This window comes from Struthio camelus, chromosome Z (genome assembly GCF_040807025.1).
Source record: "Struthio camelus isolate bStrCam1 chromosome Z, bStrCam1.hap1, whole genome shotgun sequence".
Taxonomy (NCBI): domain Eukaryota; kingdom Metazoa; phylum Chordata; class Aves; order Struthioniformes; family Struthionidae; genus Struthio; species Struthio camelus.
This window is the reverse complement of record NC_090982.1, coordinates 12,029,448-12,055,857: the sequence shown is the minus strand read 5'-3', so window position 1 is coordinate 12,055,857 and position 26,410 is coordinate 12,029,448. Positions and strand designations below refer to the sequence as shown.

The 26,410-nt window shown below is 37.5% G+C and overlaps 1 protein-coding gene across 3 annotated transcripts in view; it reads right to left on the bottom strand.

Annotated features, from left to right (window-relative positions):
• The window catches only part of HOOK3 (hook microtubule tethering protein 3), a 93,778-nt gene that overhangs the window by 41,067 nt on the left and 26,301 nt on the right, over window positions 1-26,410 (bottom strand). For 2 of the 3 annotated variants that reach the window (XM_068929072.1, XM_068929071.1), the window contains exons 3-9: window positions 25,461-25,533; window positions 17,536-17,586; window positions 14,063-14,195; window positions 12,011-12,078; window positions 4,364-4,426; window positions 2,813-2,896; window positions 1,445-1,608 (exon numbers count right to left, since the gene is read on the bottom strand). In XM_068929072.1, the coding sequence (XP_068785173.1) occupies window positions 1,445-1,608; window positions 2,813-2,896; window positions 4,364-4,426; window positions 12,011-12,078; window positions 14,063-14,195; window positions 17,536-17,586; window positions 25,461-25,533 (636 nt within the window). The remainder of the gene's footprint in view (window positions 1-1,444; window positions 1,609-2,812; window positions 2,897-4,363; window positions 4,427-12,010; window positions 12,079-14,062; window positions 14,196-17,535; window positions 17,587-25,460; window positions 25,534-26,410) is intronic. The other variant, XM_068929073.1, reaches the window with a different exon arrangement.

The window sequence follows — 26,410 nt, the reverse complement described above, 5'->3', positions numbered from 1 at the left end:
ATATAGTCAATAAAAAAGTACTGTAACTTGGTTTAGGGAGTCCAATAAGAATTTACAAGAATGGAGAGAAGAAGCGATCAACGGGACATTTAAACCAAGTATAACAAAAGTTTTGATCTCGACAGAGCAGAACTGTTGAAGGATACAAAGAGGGAAGACAGGGAAAACAACTGCTGCACAACACTGCACATCACTGAAGTCTATGTACTTCCTGTTTGGCCTACCAGAGCTAGAGAAATAACAACACAGGCAAGTTAATGATACCATACATTAAGAATGTAGATAAAAGAGATACAGGAGCATTGAAAGACAGACCTCACGTACAAGTGAGAAGGAGTTAGAAAAAACTCCAGAGCCTGGAACTAGAGTACCAGGCAGTGCAGAAATTGAAGGCACGGTGAAAATCTGTTCAGTACGAATAGAAACCGGTAGGAAGACTGGGGTAGGGATTGTTCCAAAGAACGGGGATGACTAAGAAGAGTTAAAAGGGTAAGCTATAGGAACATTACTGTTTCTTTACAGCGTAGACGTATACAAAAGAAAGACAACAGATAGGTTCAGTGTTTCTCTTGCACACCAGCTACTTTCTCAGGAAACTGAAGGGAGAGCGTGTGTCTGAACGCAGAGGAAAGAGGCCTGGCATGAGAGAGTGGAAAAAAGGTAAAATACAGGAACAAAAGGAAAGAGCAAGTTATACGACCGCTGACAGAAAAACTGGAGAAGGTCATGGGAAGAGGACAGAAAAAAGAAGAAAAAGCAGAAGTGTAGCAACCTACCATAGCGTCACAGTCACAAAGGAGGATGAAAAGTATAGGAACAAGAACGAGAAGATGATGGTGAAGGGACCAGCTCTTTTCAGCAGCCATACAACTTAAGCAGGCAGAAAGCGATGGTGAAAAAGAACGGGTAGGAAGATTAAAAGAGGAAGTAAAGTGTTCGAGGAAATACAAGTGGGCAGCAGAGCTCACTTGCAGAAAATGTTTGTCTTTCAGATATGAAACATCTTGTTTTTAAACTTGGAAGGGGACATGCCCTGCTATTAAAAATACCATGTGTAGTACTGCTCTTAGCAAACTGTGAGCTAGGAATCCCTATACCTAAAAAAAAAAATACAAGCAGAACAATTTGTAAAGAGGAAAGCATGTTTCTTTTCATCCTTACTGATTTTTAAAAAATGGCAGAAGCGACTGCACACAAACAATTTGAAGCAGCTTGCCAGGGTGGGGGGGTGGGGGGACAGCATTTCAACATTAAGACACTACACATTTTTGAAGTCGGAGCTTATGAACAGGCAAATCGTAACATTCACTTCACTGTAAAAGCTTCACTCTTGCGGTTATACCACCCACTACAATAACTTAGCATATCTGCCAGCAGAACCAGAAGTATACAAGTCATGTCTGTTGCCAACTACAAACAGTCTACCCGCTTGTGGCTTTTCTACCTGAATGTTTCCTCTTGGAGTTGTTCTAATTGGGTCTGCAGCTGCAAGTGCCTACGACCTGCAGGGCTGTTGGGATCTTCAATGGAATCAGATTGGTTCAGACGTTCCATCAGGACCTGGTTCTCAGCAAGTAAACTGCTCTTCTCTTCTTGAAGGGCTGCAACCTGTTGTAACAAAAGAACACTGGAATAACCGAGCCATCAGCTATAAAGAGCAGCTCTTCTGTGTGTGCCACAAAATATTAGCATAATCCACAAATGGAAGCATACAGGTTCCAGTACTCGCTTCTCACCAAGAAGATACTGCACCATTAATAACTATCCAAGTGCTATGTGATGTAACCAACGCCTTACAACGTTATGGGCAGGATTTACCATACAGAAAATGTAAATCTTAACAATATTTCTCAAAAGCAGCTAAAGGAAAAGTCTTAGCTATCACAGAAAATGACTTCATCATATTAGAGCCTGCATACTTTTCAAAAAACAAAGCACTCTACAGTAAAGCTTTTTAAGCTGATTTCCAAAAGAAGCAATGCCTATCAGTCACAGGGAGTATCCAAGTCTGGACACCCAAGGCATGGCTATCCCCTTCCTAGAATTTGTTTTAAACCAGTGGTCAACTGCAAGCAGACCTGAAATAGGAACACAAGTCCCAAAGATGATTCAGTTTCTGCCAGTTTTGTGAAAACAGGCAGTGCTGCAGAGAACCCAAAGTGCGTAACTCAAAGAACTGTTGAAGTATGAACTCAAATATTACTAGATAATACAGGATTAACACGCAAGTAGGGAATATGAACTTCTCAACAAAATGAAATGATTCAGTCAGAGCTTGCATAATCAAAGGCGCTAAAATCAGCCGTTAAGCACAAATCAAGGCACAAAGCTTCATTAAGTCTAACAGTTGCTGAACTGCTCGGCATAAGGCCAAACCATATCCCAAAGCAGTTTCACTGAAACTGCCTTTTTGGGGTCCTCGTTTGTACTGTTCACGTCTTCTAGATGAAGCACGCACAGTTTGGAGTAAAGCGTAGTCTAAATCCATTCACAGCTGATGGACTAGAGTAACTTCCAATTGGGTTGTAACTTCTAATTCAACTTGTTATAGCAGCACAACCACTAATTCCTGACTTGAGCCATATACCTTACTTCTTTCCTACCTGAAAGGAGTTTTAGTATGAATCGTCTCAATACTGACATCGTTGCATCAAGACTAAAGATCATGAACTTTGCTCTGGTAGCACAAATAAAGCGATAGAATTGTTGTGGGATTTTCTTCTTCCCTTCTAAACAGCAGGTTTCCACACCGCCTAAAAATTAACACGCCTCTTTCTTACTTTGGTATTAATACGGACAGCAGACAACCTACCTGCATATCTAACTCATGACATCTCTGGGCAATTTCTTCTTTTGTTGCTAGTGCTTCATTTAATTCTTCTGTAGTTTTCTTCAGCTATCATAAACAAGAAGCATTTTAGTTTCACCATTCTCTGTAAACTGTCTAAAAAAATTTTCAACTACATGACCATAAGACTGTTTTTACATTTAGGTAATATACTGGATTTTTGGAGAAGTGAAGCAATTCTGCTTTTAAAAAGAAACAAAGAAGTAAATACGATCCATTTTTTAGTCTGTGTGACGAAAAAAAAAAAAGTATGAAAGTAGTATTTGGTCTTACATAAATTATTACAGTTACCATACTTATTCAGTGAACTGCGCCCAAAACCCCTGAAGAACTTAAGTTTGAAGAACTTGCCAAATCTGAACACTAAAAAAATTGTCAACACCACTTTTCTTTACAGACACAGAGGGCGTAATTTCAGTTTTTATCTACTTCCCAAATATACAAAGGATTGGGAGGTGGAATGTAGGGAATAGACAATTCAGGTAAAATCTGTCTAGTCACTGGGAACTACTCTTACTGCACAACAGAAATGCAATTAACAGGTGACGTAGAAGCCTACCCTTCTGAAAAGGGCACCAAAACGTGTAGGCAGTTTGGAAACACTCAGATACTTCTCTTTAAAAGACTTCCTATTCAAAGATGTATAGCTTTGAAGTTTGCACATGAATGCAGCTAGGATAACAATAAAAATAGAGCTACAAGAAAATTGATCTGAAAAAACATGTAACGTATGTATTTATATAGAGATAGGTATAGATATATACTGTTACATACGATGAATTTTAGATGGACCTTCTACTTTTTCCAAACAGGATCACCATGTCTTATTTTTCAAGTTTTTTTCCTCAAGGCATTGCTGACATACAAATATTACTTCCACCTGCCAGCATTTATGGACTTCTGCAAAGACAACCTGATGGAGGAATGCAGGGAACACCACTGCACGATAATTCGACTGCATTAGAAAAAGACTGGTGAAGCAGGACAGTATTAGCACCAGGCTAACCTCTCTTAAGTATAAACACAACTGGTTTTGCATTTTCTCTGCATGTATCACACAGGGAAGGATTCTCTTTCAAAACTTCTCATCCATATCGTGACAGTTCCCAGGACTGCTTCAAGGATTTGTGAGCCGCATTTAAATCTTTTTATTGACTTTGAAAATGGGAGATGGCAAAAAAAGTTGTGTGTCAGTACTACAACTCTTTTAATTCCTTCTCATTATCCAAAGATTTGCACTGGTCTTCAATTTTGCTATACCACAGCGCCATATAGTTAATATTATTTCCCAAAATGAGTTCTTCTTTCCTTTAAATACAGCAAAATGGGTAAACTCAGTCTATAAAGCAAAAGGACTGAAAATATTAAGATTTAATTTTCTACTTCAATTTATTTGAATTTCCCACAAAACCATTCCATGATTAAAGAAAGAGACAGACTTCTTAAGAGCAAAGCAAAATGACTGGGCAGCGATTTCCTATGATTAGAGGAAAAGAAACATCTAGGCTTAGATACCTGACGATCAAGGTCAACGTAAGCATCATTTCCAACAGAGACTGGAGACTCTTTACTCATCAACTGCAATTAGATTACACTGGATTAGAAAAAGCAAAATATTTATTTGTATATTAAAAGCTAAGCTTCAAAGACAAACCAAGCTGATTTTAACTTCTGGGAGCTTCATTTTAACAACAATAAAATTATCCATTTCATTTTTATATGTGACATAACCAGAAAGAATTGTAGAAAGAAATCTTCAGAATTTATAAAATTTAAAAGAATTTTAAGAAATTTAACAGAAAAACAGACTTGCATAGTCACTTTTTCTTCTGAAAAAGCACATTCTTTATCTATCTTGAAACCTACAGTACTTCTTGCAGAGCATTTCACTGAAGCAGCATTAGAACGGTAGCAGCTATCAAAGTATCAGTCAAGATCTGTCTCAAATTGTTAGGCCAGAGGGGTTTCATTTTTGGATTGTTTGGAAGTTCACAACGACTTTTTTTCCCCCTAAGTAAAGCTGGGGACATAGCTAATTCAAACAACTGTCTCAAAACAAAGATAATCAATCCTCCTGCTCTGAATTTGTCTGTAACTTGTAAATGAAAAAAATTTATTTGCAAAGATTATTTTTGAAACAAATATTACAATTCTTCATATATTAATCCATTTGACTGCAAGAAAGTTTCTTGGGTTTTCAGTTGGGAAAAATATGACTTTTAAACCATAACTTTCTGAAAATAATCTCCAAACTGACTGATGTGCTTACTGAAAGAGAAAAAAAGCTGATAAGAAAGCAAACTTTCTTTCAATAACCACACTCACTGATCAAGAAAAAAACATTTAAAAATCAGCTCAATTGTAACAGAACTCGTAGACCAAAGACCTCTTCCCAACCACCTCCAGCAAACATACTCAGATGATGTTAAGGCTGAAAGTTGTAGTCCGCTCCATAAGAGGTAAGAACAAACAAGAACTCCCCCAAATAACAAGTACGTTGCAACTAACTCAAAAGGAAGCATTATGGAAGCACGTTCGTTGTTTCTGTGGTAGTAGCAAGATACGAAACGTTTTATGAGTTTTCGGTGACAGGACTCATGGAAGTTACGAACAAAAAAACCCTACCCCAAGCAAAATTAGGGCTAGGTTCTTCCCCTCCATGTTGCCTAGGCTTCCTGTCCAGCCTGGTTACTCTCTCCAGAGACAGCTTCCATTATTTCCTCCAGAAGTCAATGCTTTAACATTACCTTTCACTGGCAAGGTTCTGATACACAGCACAGCTCTTTCACTTCCCCTCCATTCTTTCTGTTTAAACCACTGTGAACGGTAGTAAATCTCTGCGTATGACATTTACCTCATTCAAATATTTATACACTTATGACTCTCTCCTTTTCCTCCATCTCCTTAATTGGGATTTAGCAGAGTCCTACATATTTAAATTCATCTAATCTTTTCTCAAAAGTCCCCCCAGGCCTTGACCGCATTTGTTTCTAACTGCTAAACTCCTTCCGTTTTGTCTACATCACTTCGATGACAAACTACTCAGAAATGACACATTCCACGAAGCCTAGACCCTCTGGAAGAAGAATCAGAAAGCCTCTAGCCTCAGAGCTGTCTCCCTCAAAAATGAAGTCACTATCTTTTTCTTTTGCCATATATAGTGGCATTATAAACTTGTATTTACTTTAGGACCACGTTTTCTAAGTGGAGTATCATTCTGCTATCCAAAACAAGAATTTCCAATCCCTCTCTGCTCAGTGACGTTTATCTCTCTCTTAATTGCTGTTTTACTACCCTTTACTTAAATCCTTTTCCAGATAACTAAAAATGCTGAATTTTTCTCCCCGCTCTACACCCTGCTACACCACTCTCAAAAACATTTCCCTCACCACTACAGACACTATTTAAACAGTGTTCTTTACAACAGTACTCTCTAACTTGCAGGACCCAGGCTGCACGCAGCCTGGAAGGGACAATAACGTGACCCTGACAATCACCACCCCCTTTCTGGTCCTAGTACAACTTGCTCTTCAGAAACGCAGTGTAAGAGCCCTGCCCAAGCATTACGGTGGAGGAATGCAAGAGGCCGTACAACCCACTAGAGGCCACTGCGGTGTTGCTGCTTTCTGTGGATTACTACAAAGGAAACAAGCCAAGGCCAATAATATAATCCCTTCATTTTTCAACGGCTTTTGTCATCACTTCCAAACTTTCCCATACTTGAGAACCCTCAGCAGGAACGTGAAAGAGAAGAGGACACTGGGTAGAGAAGGATCAGGCACTGAAGACTCAAGGTACAGGGGTGTAGGCGGATTGGGAATGGTACACCAAATCGTGGATGGAAACGGGTAGGGTGGATCAGGAACCTGGGGCACAAAAATCTCATGGTAAGTGTTTATGACGCACTGAGGGCAAGAGCCACAGAAATGCATGCAGATGATGGACTCGATGCAACCATGGAAAGACAGGAAGCATCTTGCAATCTTTCGGTGTTCTGGTGGGAACGCTAATGAAAGATCTAAGGCTTGGAGTAGCTGGGGGAGTCTAGCAAAGCGAACCAGACAAGGCATAAAATTGCCAGATTACTCGAAAATGACACAGGAATGAGACTTCTGATCAGCGGTTAACAATAAGCTCAGGTTAAGAAGCGGGGTGAGGAGAGGAGAGGGCAAGAGTGTTTTCAGGGTGAAGAGGGAGCTCCTCCATCGTCTCCTGCACATCTCCCCACATATATACCATTGCCTTCTCCAGTTTAAGTGAATGCCCTGATAGTGCTCTGCTTTTAGTTTGCCTTTTCCCAATTTCCCTCCTTTTAAAAGGGGATGCTTTCTCCTAAACAGCTCAGCCAGTACGGTACAATTCCATCCACATATCCAAACTAATCTGATTTCTAAAAGATTTCCTGAAAATTTCAAGAAATGCTTTAATGAATACTGTATTGTAAGAGTCCACGCAGACATATAGGTCTACTGAAAATACACTTTCCATACATCCGAAAAACAGAAGCTACATTGGACTGGCCCAATTTCCCCTCTGTCCTTGATATCGTTTCTAGTCAATCAGCATGCTCTGACAGTACTGAAGTTCAGAACTCCAGTAGCTAACTGTTTGACACCATGTTATCCCTTTCTGAATTATCTAGTACTAATCTGGCATATAAGTAGCTTGTTATTACGTTTTAAAGCAAATTTCCTCAGTGTGTTCTGCTGTGTATCTTCTTCATTTGCAAGTTCGTATTCACTCAGACTCCGGAATATTTCTGTAGTTCTTCATAACTGTCAATGACCAGCGCTTCATAACCAACCTGCAAGTCTGATATTAGACCAGGGGGTCTTGGGAAGTATTGGCCAACATCAGTATTTCAGGCTTGAAGAGGCTTGCAGTTCATTTGTTTCCAACTTCTGTAATTAGCTGATTCTTGAGAATAAGTGGTCTTCTCATTCTCCTTTCACAGCTGCCAGTTTTCCTTACTCCAAAAGCAAACTACAAGTGGGCATAAAGATCTACCTCACAGCTTTGCAGCACTGGAATGGCTTTCAGCTTCAAATTCATTTTCCCCTGCAGCTTTAATGAATAGTGATGTGCACATATTTTTCAACTGAACTGGTTTAAAAAAAGGGGGAAATGAAAAAAGTGCATGCAATATTCAGCAACAGACATCATGTCTCTACAGTAAAGGAACAGTCTGCTTAAGAGCTTCCAACAGTGAGAAAAGCAAGCAATTAACACACATTTTCCCCTTCTTATTCTGGTTTATTGCACATGTTTAGAATGAAGACTTTAAAGTAGCATAAGTATGTGTTCAAATAATCAAAACGTCATTTAAAATCAAATGAACTTTTTCTGTGGTGAAGAACTCATTCTGGATTTTAAAAGGCACAATAAGCTGGGCAATGAAACTTTTTTTTCCATTTCTTAGTCCGGTTTATATGAGAAGCAACGGCACTGCTTATTTCTTATTCTCTTCATGCTAAGCTTTTACATCTATACATTTTCGTGTGCTCAGCTTTGGGAAGAAGCCTTACAAAATAACTTGTAGATCTGCTAGTTTTATATTAAAGCCTTTACTTTTTAACTGCCTTGCTTGTGAATCTCAATAATTTGAGTTGTCATGGATACATAAAGATTGAGAGGAAGATCAGACTCTCACAAAATCTGCATACATCAATAATGTGAAGTATGAACTTTTTTCTTTTCTATAAATGACTAGCATGATTTTACAAATGCAGCTGGCATCACTTACTTGATGTGCTTATAAGTTTAAAATACTTGCTTTATATGAAATGCTTCTACAGTTGTCCACATTGCGTAAGCTCACCTCAGTGCCTTCAAAACTATGTCAAGCTCTCTGTTCTGTTTTCGGGGGGGGGGGGGGGGTTCTTTCCTTTTTTTTTTTTTTTTTTTTTAAATCTTTTTTTAAAGATCTAGAGGCTATATCTAAAATAACCTATATCTTTAAGACAGCAGAACTTTCCCCTTCCCCAAGTATTGTTGATACACTCAGTGAAATATTTTTCTATCATTTTCTGTCTGTTTGAAAGCTGCTTTTACATAACACAAGATGAACCTTTAAATAGTCAGGACTCAGTGCAGGAAAACAAGCAGTTTCTGCTTTGTGGAAACAACAGATGAGTTATTCTTGCCATGCAACCTAAACAAGTTTTGACACTACTTCTACTACTCATACTCTCAACTTGACCTGCACAGAGAAAGGAAAATACCTGCTAAGAGAACGCATTCAAAGACGTTCAAAACCGGTAAAGGCAAAAATTTTGCCCCTCCCCCTGCCACTCTGATCAAAAAAGAAGCTTGTCTGCTCAAATACTTAATTACCTAAAGGACTTGGGAAAAATAACAGTAGAGTTTCCAAAGAACATCAAGGAAAATGAGAAATTACATAATGGACAAGTCATTTTTGTGGTAATTGGTTTTCTGGAAAGATTCTTGGCTATTAAAAAAATCTGGAAACTATGAAATTAAAAATAAATGTTGCATTATACATAGTAACATATTACCATACGATATGTTGAATTAATTGCAAGTAATATATTACAAATGATAAACAAAATACACAACTGAATGTTATGTAACATACATTATACATCATATAATTTATAATTGTATAATACATATTTTTGGTATATGTTTTGCTAGCTGTATCATTCTTGCCTTTCCTCTATCCTGCGCACAGCTTGCATTTGGAAATGCACATCTGCAGATTAGAATCTACGAATCTAACCAGCAGTAACATCAATTTGCACTGCAAAAATGACAGAAAAGCACTGCTAAATTCTTATGTTCTCTGTAAAGTGCAAGGCATATTTTGATTATTAGTGCTTTATGGTAAACATTTAAATAAAGGAAATGCTAAAGGATCACAAGGAATTAAGAAAACCGAAGTCACTTCAGCAAATATATTTTCATATGTATAATGCTCATTTTGCCATTTGAAAAACAGCTTTTTCATGCATAAGCACAACACGGGAAAAGATGCTTGTTCAACTGTGGCTTGAAAACATTATCATGAGTACGACGATATATGAAAATCAAAGAAATATCAAAAAATATTTATACATGCTTTGCTGAAACAGAAACATGAACTGTACAATACATTAGTAGAGATTGAAGAGGTCGTTTTATATAGCAAATTTTGAAGAACGCATAACTGCGTGTCAAATGCTTTGAAATGTCTGGATTAGATGACATATCAATTTCTCCAATATGCATATATAGCTACTTTACTAAGCTTTTTATTTTGGTGTCTCCTACGTGCTACTTAGTCCAAGTCACTCAGATTCTGAGAGCTGCTCTAAAAAGCCCCTGCAAGAGAAACAAACTCCCTAAACCCTGTGAAGTTTCACCTTCCACAGACAGACTGCCGCTGCAGCTCTGAAAATAGTCCTGGTATCTAAACTCTTATTTCTGAGTACGCTTTCTGGCTTCACTGGATAAGCATCTAAGAACCTCCTCATTTGGTTCTGAATGCCTTCGACATCTAATCAGTTTGGAAGGCAGCATTAAAATCTCACCAATCTGCACCGCTCCATGGATGGAAATGCCTGTGAGCACACTGAGTTTCCACATCTGTTCCAGATGAACAGACCCTCATTCGGTGTTTTCTCCTCCAGTTTTCTCTTCCCTGCCTCCCAAAAAGGGCATAAACACTAAAGACGTTTCATGTCTACTCACCAAATGCCAAGATTACGGACTACTTAAGACATGGCTATCTTATCAGAGTAGAAGTAGCATTCAGGAGATTTTTAGAAGACGACGACGACCAGCTTTTTTATTTTAAGACAGTGCCACATGAAGTATGCTGAAAGTTTGGTTGAACCGAACAGGGGAAACACAACTACACAGTTCTTGTGCTTTGTTTAACAAAACACAAGAAAACCCATGAAAACATTATCCTCACACCTTAAATAAATAATCCCCAAATATCCCTAAACTTAGGCAAACTCGTTGCTGACTGATGATGCCAGCACTGACTGGAGGGTGATCTAGCATAAGAATTCTTTTAAAGCTCATTTTGAAAATCCTCTGTCTGCAGCTCTACTCCCAAAAATGACTATACTCAGCCAACAAGATGCAAGACTGCATGGATGCAGCACTGGTCAAAGCGATAAAAGGGAACGAGGACCTTGACAGCTCAGTGACATCTCTTTCTCTGTTCAGAGACATAATACAAAAGACAAAGTGCTCTAGTGTTCAATGTGGAGTTCAGTTTTGCTTGTTTACATTCAGAAAAAAGAGGATTACCAGTGATGGCCTGTTAAAGGAAAGCCATACTAGAAGAGACGTTAGGAATTGTTATTTTCCTCTGAAATAACTGTTATGCTTTCTTGTCAGAAGGTACACCAAAATTTTTATTTTAGATTTCCTGCTTTCTTTACTAACCTGGCCTGCACTACACCTCCATCTATGAAGACTGACTTTGAGCACAGGAGAATTCACTCAAGGGTTTCAGATGGCAATAGTGGTCACTAACACTGCTTTAATTTTCTTCTCTCCAATCTGCCACCATTTGTTTTTTCAGTATGGCTCACCAGGTAGATAAGACCATGAGATCCCTTACTGCGCACAGAAACTCTGCAGGCTAATCACTATAAAATCACAGCAGAAAAATGGTCTTTCCCACTGCTGTAGACTTGAGAATTAAGCAAGTTTCCTGCTACCGAACAACACTTTTACAAAATACTCTCTAGTACATTTATTAATATGCTACAAAGTATTATCTTATCCAGTAAAAAAGAAAAAGAAAAAGAAAAAAAAAAGCAGTAGTCATGGAGTTCTGCAATTATAAGGTGCAAATTTAAAAGAGATTCTACAGTTTTGGCTACTTATATAAAAGCAGTCTAGTGTACTTTAGGAGCCACAGGGTAGGAAAGGTAAAGGAAGGGGAACCCAGTATCAAAAATATCTAGAAGTTTAAATCTTCTAGATTTAAAGAAAAGTGGGGCATTCAACCAGAATTCCTTGACATAAAGCAAGCTTGATTGAGTTGTTTTTCTAAGGCAAAATAAGAAGATACTCTTCATTCTAAAACAGCAAAATCCATGGCCCTTATTTTATCCAACTAAATTTTTTCAAAGTGGAAAAAGGTATGGTTTTGTGAAATATTGAAAGGATGAACTTTTACACGCTATGGGTACTCCAGCATACCTCCTGAATGGCTGTCATGACAACATGTTGAACCGATTCTTCCATCATCATTATGGTCTGGATGTACTCTGAAAATAAGAGCATTCTGGAATGTTACTGCTGCAACCTGAGAGAGTCGCACCGAACACGAGGTCAGCAGTCGTATCTTCTCTATAACCTGAGTAGGTGCTACAGATGACACTGACATGCATAATCATCTTTCAGGTCCCACTCCAACAAATTCAAGAACACACTATTAGAAGTCTATTCAGACATAAATTCAGGCTCACTGGAACACTGCAACAGTCAGAAACACAGGTGTATATAATGGCCATCCTTTTCTTTTGGCATCTCATACCTTGACTTCTGAAATAACGACGCATTCTCCAAATACTTTTCTCCCTTTGTTCCCAAAGGATTCTGGCCATACAAGTAAATGACTGAAGGACGAGATGCCTTTTCCATGAACTTAAGATTCATGTCCCGCTTTTCTACAGCCTTCCCAAATAGGTCCTCTTCATTGCTTTCTGCCTATTTCCTATTTCTGTAGTGGTTAAAATGGCAAATTCTGATGTTTAGATCAAGTCAAGGAATTTATGACTTGCTCTGTATCACATGGTTTCCAATTGGATATTATGATCATTTTTATACGCCAAATTTATTCTTTTTGTGGTTTGCCCAAGAAGATGATGCTGGGGATCAGTCACCTTGAAGCGATTAACTACATCATGCCAAGTCTCACTGAAACTACGTACAGCTTTGTTTAGATGGTTCCACCATATACGCTTTTAATATTCACACTGGCAGAGTATGAGAAGTACCGGAAAAGGTATTTCTCATTAAGGAGGCCAAGTAACCACCAAAAGGAAGGGAGACAACTTTTATTCAAAACAGAAAGGACAGGAGGCCTCTGTTAACATAGCGGAGCTATTCATGTATTCGTGGAAGAAAATCACCTCTGTTCTAATTTAGAGGATGGCCAGGCTGTCTCCTGCTTAAAGGAAGAATAAGAGCAATTTCAGGCTGACAGACCAAAATGATTTAGACACCTGAGAAAGCTGCAGAAGGGAAATTAGCTATAAGAGCTAAAGGGTATCAAAGCGAGAGGAGACAAAAGGTCTGAAATCCTGGCTACCATTCTGGCAGATGGGAAAGAGAAATGAGGTAACTCAGGGAAGGACAGATCTTTGATGTAACCTTAATGTAAACAGAGCAAACATTTCCTTTCACTTATCCCTCTATGTTTTTTATAACAACCTCTTGCTATGCTTTCTGTCTTAAGCATTAAAAATAAAAGTTCGTAGTTGCATTGCTACCTTAACTTGGCTTAACCACATTCTCTACCGTATCTGCAGAGGAACTGACCGGCTCCCTATTTCGCCTGTTCAAGTCAGATAGAGAGCTGGCACAATGGGAGACACGGGACACAGAAGTGTCTTCCAGTGGCTGCCAAAGTCGGCTGCCTCTGTTGCCTAACAGAGGCCTGCAGTGGATACCCTTAAGGTATCAGGCTTGCTCTCCAGCTGCTGTCTAGAAGGGCACAATCATTCATATTCTTGTGCCCTATTTGCCAACCCCATGCACAAGTCTTGCAAACTCCAGCGTCCTAAACGGCATCAGATACCTCTTCAGATCAACCCCCAGTGATTCTGATGGCTGTCTTGCGTGTAGTAAGATACAGAGACACATTCCTGAACCCAAGGTCACACAAAAGAGGATGACAATCATACTTGTAGATTCTTAACCACTCAGAACTACCTCACACATAAACGGTTAAAAGCTGGGCCCAGGAGTTTCTCTTTGCAGAGTTCCTTCTCAGCTCAGCTCAAAAAACCTGAAATTACAGTATCTTGGAAGCACAACCAGTTCCACAGTTTGAGACTGCAAAATCAGCGAAGCTCATAACAAAACAGCAGTTACTACCTGTGAAACAAAATAATGTCACGACTTATAAAAATAAATTTGTTCCTGACAACAACCTAAGAAATATCATTCTGCCCTAGGTGATTAACACAACAATTTAGACTGCCACTCACTGCCCTGGAAGCAAAATATACTTTCAAAATTCATTACCTTGCTTCTGTTCACAATTTACAGCACATCCCAAAATGAGCTGAAGCATTCTTCCAAGCTCCGCAGCATCAGCGTGCTCTCCAATGAGGTTAACGTCAGGAAGGGTGAAGTCATTAATCTGTTGCCCTAAAATCTGTATAAAGAGCCAGGACATACATGTCTGTATCACTGTACAGATGTGTACAAATTCAAAAACACAAAGATGATTCAGAATCAACAGGAAGAGCTCACTTTCTATTTTAATATAATTTTCAGTCCATCTTCAAAACTAACTGGATTGCATAATGCCAGCTTATATACGGAGTTCCAAGTAGAAGGCCATCCGTAACACTTGACAATATTTGGGAAAACTTAAACATGACTGTCTCAACTGAAAAGAAATCATTCATTTCAATCTTAGTGAGAATTACTTTTTTCCTCTGGAGAAGAAAAGGTAACATAGGCAAGCTCGAAAGAGATGATCAACAACACTTGGATAATTAATTTTTATAGAGCATTACATTAAAACGTCTAATGCTAAAAACTTTTTACCTAGCACAAAACATGACATCTGAGTCTCGCATTTCATACCACTGGAAAGTCAAGACATTAAAATACTTCACTTATGCAAAAGTATCCAGCACTAATGGATGACAGATATAAGACACTTTCTTAAGATTCAAAGATATTTAGCAAGTCCCAGAGCTAAAAAAAGCTAATTCCATGGAAAAGAATTTGAGATAGTAGCAAAATACATAATTAAAAAGAACATATGCAAATATAAAAAAAAGACTGAAAACGGAGAAAAAAGAAAAACATGTGACTTACAATTAATGTAATGTGATTTATAATTAAGAAGGATTTACATTAATGATTGTCAGTAGAAGGAATTAAGCAATTCTGCTAGATTGTTCTCAAGGAGCTTTCAGGGGGCTGAAAATATGAATATGAAATGTGGAATTGAACACATCTGACAGATTAATTGCAGATAAAAATGAACTGTCATTTCTTAAGCACAGTGCAATAAAGACACAATGACTATGGAAGGAATCAGTCATTTGTTTGCTGAATGCTCTTTTTTATTTTAACATGCAAGAAAAATAGAAAAGCAGGTAGAGGTATTCATGAAAAAAAACATTTAACAGATGTACATGAAGAATATGTAGAAATGAAGCCGTTAAAAAGTTTTCCAAGGCTGAGTCTTGTGGAATCACTGTCATTGGGTTTTTTGTTTTGTTTTTTAGCAAGTTTTTCAAAGAATGAACACTGCTGCTAAGATCTCTGTATGCGCTACAGAATTCAGACCCAATCTTCCCACGAAGAGACTCCTTTTAGGTCATTCTAGTGAGAAACAGAATTCTACGAAAGCATCAAATACAATGGAAAATGTTGCTATTGCATATAGACTGCAAAAATGCAATCAAATACAATATTCTTGGAACGATGCTAGCCTGTTTATATTTTGTTCTGCATTTCCTGAATTTGTTTCAAATACGGTGCTGTTTTCTAAATTAAAAATCATACAACCATTGCTTTATAACTAATGATACTACAATTGCTGTTGGGGAAAGGTGACGGGAAGAGGCATGTCAGCGTGCACTGCAGAAAACTGGAAGAAGCGAAGGTGCAAACTGAGGATTTTGAAATCAACTTAAAAGACGCAATGTTAATACAACAACAAATCAATGAAATAAATAACGAAATGAAGGCTAGACTCTGGAATAAATATGTTAAAAGGAAAGGACTTTTTTTGTCTCATGTAAATAACAAAGATTTCTGAAAAAGAATGAAAGTTTGAATGCCAGAGCAGTAGAGTTCTGCAACAAGATTACAGGAGCATCATTAAGCATACAAGCCTCTGAACAAGAACCTTGGGCCTCCTATTCTTCCATAGTATAATTGACAGAGAAAGCAACGTCAGATAGCTATTGAAAGCCTGCATGCAGCATAAATTCTGATATTTCCCTAAAATGAAGCTGGCTAACAAACTTTTCAAAGATTTTTAACGGTTAACAGGTAAAATCCAAATATATTCACATCTGTATCGTGCAGAAGGTCTTTGGTGAGAGGGGGAATCTGGATAAGAAAAATATAACGAGGACGCATAGCAGAATTCAGAACATCTCTACTATCGCTACAAGCAGCACTGTTTCAACAGAGCTAGTCAAAGTTATAAATATGCATTATTGTTGCAGAGCTTAATCAGTCTTTACACTTTGAAACTTGTCGACTTACCAGAGTAATAAAGTTTCCATACAAGAAACTTAGTCATCCTACATACCAACTAGCTCAAAAGAAGCTAGCAGCAATTTTCATAGCAACATTAATATGGTATTACAATATTTATTTTAATTCCTTTATTACAATATTATTACAATATTATTAATTATTATTTATTGTAACTCATTAATTTAGGAACTATAATAAAACTGTTCTTCGACCTTCTTCACAATAGAATTTTCTACCATAAAGCTATAATGGAAGACTCTTTTAAATGTAAATGAAAAGTTAAGTTACTTAGAGATTTGTATGTGAGGCAAGCATAGGGACTCACATAGGTTTTCCAATGCCAAATCACAAACATTTTACACTGAAACTTAATTTTTTTTTTTTCTGAAATGATCAATTATTGCCCACTCACTTAAACATCAATTCTCAAAATTATGATTTGAGCAAGGATACCTAACCATTTACTGAATATGAGCTTATGAGTCTAACTTTCTGTTTCTCAAAATCCATTCATTTTGAAAGACTTAAGTATATTAACAAATCTCTTCCTCCACAAAGTACTTATAAGAAGCTAAGATCGTTTCTTAGGATAAGCAGTGCTCAGAATGAACATACTATGGATTTTGTCCTCTAGTCTGTATTAATCAATTTGCTCCAAAACATCTCTGAATTTATAATCAAATTCTAGCTGAAGTTTCATCACTGGAAAAATGTTGTGTTGTTTCTCCTTTGGAGTGGTTCATTTCTGAGTTTGCTCAATAGCCTAACAGAGAACACCACGCACAGACCGATTAAGAATTAAAATTCCAGGAATTAAAACACTAAAAAAAAACTTCCACAGAAGGAGATGGTAACAACGTTCCTTCCTCCTCCACCTCAAGTAAAAAAGGAAAGGGGCACTCTTCAGTTAGAGCAGAGAAAAAACAAAAACAAACAATCAAAAACAAACAACAATAACAAAAATCAAACAGAAGCACCACTTACAGCCGTGATCAAAAAACAGCATCAAAGACGTCTACTATTTGTACAACGGGGCCTGCACATTAGACTCATTTGGAAGCTCTGAGAGCGTACGATAAAATAGGTGAGAAGTTTTAGAGAAGGCCAACCCCTGAGAGCGGGCCATGAGACAGCCAGTATGCCAAATACTTTGAAAAAGTAGTAAGGACCTAATGAATTTGTAGGATAAAATTTACGTTAAGTAGATTAACAGAAATACATTCATTCTACTTTTGTTAACGTATTTTAATTAAAACTGTTCTTACCTCATGGTTGTAATCCAATATCCCTTTCAAAATTTTCTTCAGGTTGCTTACCTATTTGACAGAAAGAGGAAGGAAAAACAATAAATGCAGGGAATACATTACAGAAACATGATCATAAAGTAGGCAATCAAGGAATAATCACACGGAAGAACTGTACAACTACATCTATTTGCACTCCAGTGAGACCTTCTGTTTGAGCGGTTTAAGTTAGAATTATGGAAGTTACACAATTGTCCTTTGTGATGAAGTTTCCAGATCTGATCACAAACCCATACGAATTGGCAGAAACCATTTAAGCCTATGAAAAAAACAGCACATAGAGTACTTGTCTATCTTAGGACTTTTTTGGATCTGAAAGTTAAAAACATTCTTTTTCCCTTTTTCTTTTCCTTAAATGTCCTACAGATTTACTTTTCAGAGATGTGTATCTCCACTTCCAAACCAAAATCAACTACTGCTCAACACTCTCCTTCCTCCTCAACCTACATAGGTAAAAATTTTTAATATTCGCATTAATTACTCCTCTTAGATGCTTCATTTTAGTTGCCCCCCTCTGAATTCTTGACAACTGAATGTCTGTATTACAGCATCAAGGCAAGATCCCAAACTTCTCAGGAAGTCTTCAGTGCCATACCAAGACAGCTTCTGTTTCACTTACATAACTAAAGGCATAAGTTAGATTCCATAGAGCATGAGGTACTTATGCTGTACTTCTCTAGTACTGAGGGGTTTCTGCTCCCTTTCTGGCAAAAATCCATTTAGAACAAGTTTCAGATGAAGACTGCACGAAAAATTTTTAGAATCCACAATGGTCCTCACAGATGATATTTAGGATAAACAAATCTTTACTGAAAGTAACTGCTACAGATTCTCACCAGTTAACATCACAGTATTTAAGCAAGTTGTTTAGACAATGGAAGCGGCATACTGTCTCATATGATAAGAAGATTAAAAAACAGATTGAACAGAAATGAGGAGGATGGTTAGAGACTGAATAATCACATCTCCATCCATTCATTTTTATCGTAGACCTAGACAGCTCAAGATTAACGAGTTAGGATTCACAAGTTGCCTACTGCCAACAACAGTAGGCACAGTTATGAACTACGGAACTATAATGGAGGGGGGAAAACAAATCAAATCATAATTCTCAATTCATAACTGTCTTTAAAATCTGCAATAACTTGTGTTCTTGATTATATTCTAAAAATACACAACAAAGATGCATAAATTCGGCAGTGGACAGACTATCTTCCAAAAGGCCTACTACAGGAAACAATTAAGAGGACATGATACTAAAAATCCAAGGACAGACTAAACACTCCAACACAGTCAACAATTAGAGAAAACAAAAACAAGGTGATGAAAGCTAAATTTGGTTCCTCTCGTGAGAGGAATTCAAGAATGGAACACATCACAAAAGATGTAGCCCTGAATTCTAAAGTGGTAACGATGAGACTACCTCATTCCTTCTAACTTCCTCCCCTCTGGAAACCAGTGGCAAAAAATGAACCACTTGCAAACACATAAAATCATCCTTGGGAAAGTTTCACAATTGTCTTGACAATCACTGAACTTTAAGCCATATGAGGAAAGACATTCAAACTGGACATCAAAAATGACGTATCAAATACTCCGGCAACCTGAAGTGAGAACTGGAGATGCTACATGATAACATGCAAATAACTGATTATTGTCTCTCTCATAATGATTTTAACAATTAGTTTACTTTTAGATTTGTCGCTTCTCCTCCCATCAAAAGTGTTTTCCTTCTGATGTAATAACTACAACATTCTTCTAGCTCTCTGCCCAAAGGCAATCACTACCATCTCTCAAGGGTTACGCACAATAAGAACCAGAGTCTGCAGCAAATTTAAGAATTTTAAGAAATACAAGTAATTTAATTGTGATCAAATGAAGAATAGTGTACTGATTGGAATATAATTTTCAAACTTGATTCATTACAACATTCCATTTTGTAATTTACCTGAGTCTGCTGCAGAAAGTGCCACAGAAACCCAAGGGCCAAGCTGCAGAATTTAAGTCCAGTTTAGCGACGAGAACACTGTGAGGAACCTCGAACTTGAAAATAATCCCAAAAATGAGAGAAATAAAACAGAAAGTACTAGTCTAGGAAAATACTGCTTTCTGCCTTTCCCCATGACCATTGTTTAATGCTTTATCTCTTAACAGAAAGAGTCATTTTCCTCTATCCTCCATAATTTGCATATAGCTTAGAGCTGAGATGCGAGAACAACAACAACAAAAGTTTATCATAATCTGTCATCACAACTAGCATATAGAACAGTGCCCTCAGAAAAGGAAAACGGGAAAATAAATCTGGAAAATCTTCTCTTTGAGGCCCTGTTTTATTCCATTCTCAATCAGCAGGACGAGGATAACCTTCTTGCAAGAGTTAACTGCACCATCTTGTCATCAGACACACTCAGGCAATTATAAAGCTAAAGCAGCTCCTTTATAGACTAGCTTAAATTTAACAACGATCTTCAGTATTACTGGGAGAAGAGGGAGCCCCTCTTGCCTTGTTTTTCACTTGTCTGCACTAAATACACTTAAATGGGTCTGCTGCCACTGGCAGAAGAAAATCATCACGGGAAACTACCACAAACGTTTTCTATTTTGAGATTCAACTCAGTGGCGCCACTAACATTTGACAGGTCAGAGTATAAATTCTTACCAAGACGACTCTAGACAGAGATGAATGAAAAAGAACAACAGCTATAACAGAAAAACACAGTAAAGTGCTAAAGACAATTGATTACCCCTAGAATACTAAATCACAGCAGGTAACTGCTATTAAGATTTTTCTTCTCTTCTTCTTAAGCACATGAGGAAGAGTATAACTATAATTTGTTAACAAAGAACATTAAATCACGCAAAGCATGTGAGAAAGAACACAATAAGAATAATTTATGATATGGATCACATCTATAAAATGCTGTATCATCCTTTGGAGATCAGCCCATGATCACAGGGGATGCCTACGTGATCAAATCAGCAACCTAAATTCTTCCTTTTCCACATGAAACAGACATACTTCCCCTCCCCGTCGCTTCCACATTCACTTCTTGCACCCATACCCTTGTTTGGAGGAAAAAAAAAAAAACCAAAACAGGAAACTTTTTGGAAAACACAGGGAGAACTAACAAAGCAGTCACAATTCAGAATAGCTTATTTTCTTTTTTCCTCTTAAGTTTTTTCTCCCCTCTCATATGAAATTTCTATTCTTATTTCATTACAAGTCACTCACTAATTCCAAATAGAGGCTCTATAAGGGTATTCTATCTAGAGTTTTTTCTTTAGGAATCTATTTTCAGCAGCAAAGGGAAGAGAGCCTGATGAAATGGACAAGAGAAATGCTATTAAGGTTATGATTACTGACAAACAAGGAGCAAGGGTCATTTAAGTTCTTGTTTTCTATCTAGCGTTATGAAAGCTGGTTCCAGATTTTGCATTTATCCTTATACACATATGACTGAAGTCCTGTTTCTACTGAAGACTCTGGGTAACGTAAGCTGACTTCCTCCATGTATATTTCAAGTCCTGAAGTGTCTGAAAGGGAACCCTAACCTTCTACTAAACAGTACCTTTTCCGTGTAACTAGGCATAGGCCTATTTTCCTTCACATACGTTATAAGTAACGACCTTATAACCGCTGGAAATGTTACAAGGGCACAGGCTTGCAGTGACGGAAGAATTCTTAACTCTTCAACTTCGGGCAACTAAAGGTAGGTATTCTCCCTGGCTGCAGTTCACAAAGAATGGAGCATGTGCGCATGCACAGTTCCAACCACGTACGTTAGGTTTCTGCTCTAAACTGCATTCTGTAAGAGTCTGTCTTCACTGATTATAAATGAGGCCACCAGAGCCTCATTTATAGCTTCGAGACTTAAACCCCTCCAACCTAGCTTTTGCAAAAAGAATCCCAAGAACGTACTTCTATCTTTGCTCTGCACGAACAGACAGAGATACCTTCTCGAGTTAAGTAACAAACAAAAATTTGTTTAAAAGGTGCCTCCAAGCACAGACAGTGTTCCCAGATTAAAGTTATGTTGGGAGACATCATGACTTAGGAGTAGTAAGTGTATAGAAACAGAACTAAATATATTAGTTGCTAATTATCTTCTTGGCAGAAATCAATGCTGGCATGCCTGCAGTCTCTGCTTCTTGCTTGCAGAATTTTGCAGAAAAACATGTTCACACGACAGGCTTCTATCCTTATCAGAAAGAAAAAAGAAAACACTCTAAACAACCTAGAAGGCTGTTCATGAATAAGTGCTCCTTCTGCTACATTCAGAGAAGGATGATGCTGAACACAAAAAACTGGCTACCGGCACTCCACCACAGTAAACCCAGCTTGGAGAGGAGAATTAAATACAAGGATAATGACTGCGTCAGAGCAGGGAGTCAAAACTACCTCTCAAAAATCTGGTTTGTTTACTTGGATTACAGTACTAACTAGTCTGTACTCTAATTTAATTATTTCATTTTGCAATATTGTATGAAACAGATAAATTCAGCTTTGTGAAACACAAGGCATTCAGCAAACTGTTCCAGCTACAAAAAAAAAATCTAATGGGATCAATTGCTTGAATTTACTACTCTGTAATGGAACAAACACAGCTTGCTTGTATAAACACAGATCAAATGTATTTTCAGCTGATGCTGCAGTCTGAATGTCAAGGCAAGTGTCCAGAAGACAGAGTCAGAAATCAAACTGAACAACATATTTCCTTCCTCTCCCAAGCTAGATAGGGTCACACTGCATGGAAAGGAGAGGAGGGGGGGGGGAAAAAAAAAAAAAAAAAAGGTGTCAGTACTTTTTCTCCATCCTTTGGACAGTTCACGACATATTCTGTAACTGCCAAAAAAGTGATAAAATTCAGTATCTGACGTGTGCGTATCAAACCATTAACTGTGTAAATTTCTGTTCTGTTACTGTTATTTCTATGTCCCTTGACACTGAACTATTCTTCTTTCTTGATTAGGGACTTCATTCCTGCAAAATCTTGGCAACAGAATTATTTTCTGTGCCGTTTCCCAGTACCAGCGAAGGCCGTTTTGTCTTCAGAATGTGTCAGCACGAAATATTGATGTGTCTGCAATTTAAACTCTGAATATGTTAAAGTGTTCAACTGCCCCTCAGAAAAGAGATGTCTTTGCTTTTATAGATATTTCTTTAAATCATGACATAAAATTTTCTTTTATGAAAAGGAAAAGTGAAAAGAAGGGTTTCTCATTCTCCCATAGGGGGGGGAAAAAAAAAAAAACCCTGCTAAGCATGCTGAGGTATGCTGTGCTCCAGAAATTTTAACCCCAAAAAAGAAACAAAATGTTTCTCTATTACACATAGTAAGCCAAAGAGACTTGGTCAGCCTTCATTCGGAGAATGCCAGCTAGCTGAATGCTTCTCACTTCGCAAGTCCCTAGAACTCTAATACTTCCCTTTTTCACTTATCCTACATATTGCTCAGTCTCTAGAGTCAGACAGCTTGCTCCAAAAACAAGACTATAACAGCATTCCTGTGAATGTATAGGATTATTTTAAACTGGTACAGCAAATGGAAAATATTTTAGTAAGATAGCATCCTTGCAATTATCAACAAGTAATCCTAAAAACATTAACCCAATGAATAAAAAGATAAACCAGAATGTACGGCTCAGTTTTATTTTTTTCCATGCATGACAGCATCCAATTCAAACTTCACAATTGCATAATTTTCTGAGTATCTGTCAACAGTGGTTAGGTGGGCCAAATTAGGGAAGTGGAATAACCTGCACAATATGTTTTCTACCCATTTCCCCTCTAGACTGGCTCCTTTATGTGGTTCATGATAGTGACAGCTTGTACAAGTGGATGACTACTACACCATTTGATAGTAGAAGCAGAGAACAACCCTGTCTAGCAACAAGAATATACTTCAATTCATTATCAAAAGACTTGTGAGATAGCATGAAATATGCTAACCCAATCGAATTTCTCTTCCTGCTTTTTAAAATATGAAGAGAAATCTACATTACAGAGATGCACAGAAGTATGCTGATTGCATTTTAGTTCTGGCGGCAAACCGACAGAAGTGTACAGACTGAAAAATGTTCCTACCAGCTAGACTATAAATCACTGATAAAGATGAAGATCTAAAGTACTAATTGTGTTTACTCATATTTAAAGAACAATAGCTGGCAATACATAAGATTACTTTAATGGTTACAAAACAAGAGTTAAAATAACACATTTCTGCCTTTTAGTATCTCTTATGAAAAGGGAGGGTGATTTCAAAAGGCTGGAGTATATGCTTCTTTTAAACAAGAACAAAAAGAATCAGTCTTTACTTCTTATTTATATGGAAACCTGAAAATCAAGAAGGAATGACATCAGCAAGAAACTGAAATCTGAGCTGATGTTTTCCCAGACTTCAATCACACAAGGAAGTTATTAGATTGCTCAGTGGTTTTTTTTATTCACACCTGTTAAGCTTTAGTATCTGCCAAACTGGTGGGGGAGAGAAATTTCCTTCCTCAACCTCCACATGAGAGATACAAAAAGTTACTGCTTGTTTTCAATCAACTGAAATGCTGCTATAACAAACGGTTTTCAAACTGTCCTCTGAATTTAAGAGCCAAGACTCCAAGATTCCTTTTAAAAAAGCAATTTTACAGAAAAAACTTCCTATTTAGCTGTTCATTTGTAATTTTGTATTCTTTAAAAAATTACTTCAAACTGAACTGTTTTATAAGCAGAACCAGAAAAGTGTTTTTGGAGCGCATCTCTTTTATTCGCCAGCCTATCAATATATTCTCATCAATGTTCGCACGTTTTTGCTGGCAATCCAACTGTCAGGCAAGAAATGCTAAAACAGTCCAGACCCGCACAAAACTGGCCAGGCAGACCCGCACAAAACTGGCCAGGCAGTAGAGACTATGCTGCCAGATCTGCTGAGCAAACCGTGAGATGGACAACAGCAGTATGCTCTACCCTTTCCTCAAGTGGCACTTACCTACCTGTCCCCTCTATTCAGTCAGTGATAATGACAAGACAGCAAGAATTAGAATATTTCACAGTTCTGTTTCCTAGATGTTCAAAAGGGCTTTTGGGGGCTAAAACAAATCGTGTTTACGGGAAGCATGAACTAACAGATGAACAATTCCAGTTTTGTTTTCCCCAAAAATCACACTGCAAATGGCAGTTTAGGAATGCACTTATATCTTTGTTTTCTCATTAAATCTGATCAGAAACTACACTAACATCTGCATGTCAAACTGCATTCTTTAAGTTCAGTAAACCAAAATGCTCCACAGTGACACCAGTGTAAATTCTATTGCCTTGAAGGTTTATAGAGAAAGTACTAGAATACCAAGTGATACAAATGATCCAGCAAATAGACTGTGGTCAGAAAACATGCTGAGCACACACAACACAGAAAAGCACCACTTCCTCTCCTAAAGCGCAGTAGTTTTGCGGAGCTGACACAGTAAAAAGAAACAACATTTTGCCTTTTTATTTCAATAAATTGCTTATTACTTTGCTATTCTTACGTAGTTGTTTCTCAGAGCTCATTCGCCTCTTTTCGAAAAATTACTTTCATAATTTGCAGTAAAAAAACCCTTCTAGTCACCCTTCTTTGTTGTTCAAATGTTGTTTTAAGTATATAACTTTTTAATACTCTTCTTTTAAATAACTGAAACTTGTTTTCAAATTCAACATGTGTCCTTTTCATTCATTAAACTGTGCAAGATTGTAATAACATAATAAATAACTGCAACTAAAATCGTCTTAAAAGTCAAAATATTCTAGCACAAAGCAAAGTCTTAACCTAGAAATATGTTAAACATAATCATTTAAGTACACTATTGAACTAAGAACTGAAATACGGATTTGCAGACAAGCAAAAGAAACCAAGTACCTTTAGCCTCCAATTATCTCCTACTTCTGTTTTGATCCTGTTTAACCAGTTTTCATCAAAGTAAGCTGGATCTCTGAAATACAAAACAAAAAAAAAAAGAATATGCTTTAAAAAAGGGTTGCAAAAAACTGTTAAGACACTTCAGTTTCAAAAACTGTTAAGCACCTATCTCAGGTTGACCTGGCTTAAATAACTAAAACGTTGCTTACCTCTTTATCTATGTATGGCTTGCATATAGTAGTTCAGAACCCTGCTACTACTCACTTTTCTCACTACTCACACCTTGCTCATATCCCACTTTCAGCTGTGCCATGGGTAAATAATATTTTTGCGGAAGCTACAGGATTTGGAATATACCTTGCCAGTTTCTTCCTCCATAATGTTGATCCTCCCCTAATTTATAAGGGGATGCTGGAGATAAAACTCTCAGAGAATACAATCTTGTTTGCAATACTTGCAAGCGTTGCAGAGAACAGTACTTTCCACATGTTACTGACTCCTACTGCTAGACATGGACTGCAAATACTCCTTTTGTAAAAAGGAAGCTTGAGATTGAACTACATACACTGTCTTCATAAAGTAAGAACAAGTAAAAGCAGCACTGGGGTTAAGAGTTTATCACTGAGAACACACTTCATTACTATTTCATCTATCAAATATCACTTTTCCCAAATCTCTTCTTACAGTAATTCTTGTCAATGTTTTTGTAATCACCTTTCCATAACAGTTTTTCTACTTTCTGTATTTTTGATGAGGCAATCAAGATAAAGACAAAGAACACCTAATACTTGTGCAGTGTACTTTTATTTCTGTAAATTTCATCCCTTTCTTCCTTTCTCACAAGCACCTTCCTTGAGCTGCTTGCTTGTGAAAACTCCTAAGAATCCCTTGCCCTCATGCTCTAAAATTGCCTAAAAGGGTACCATTTCCTACTGCTTACTGAAGTCAAA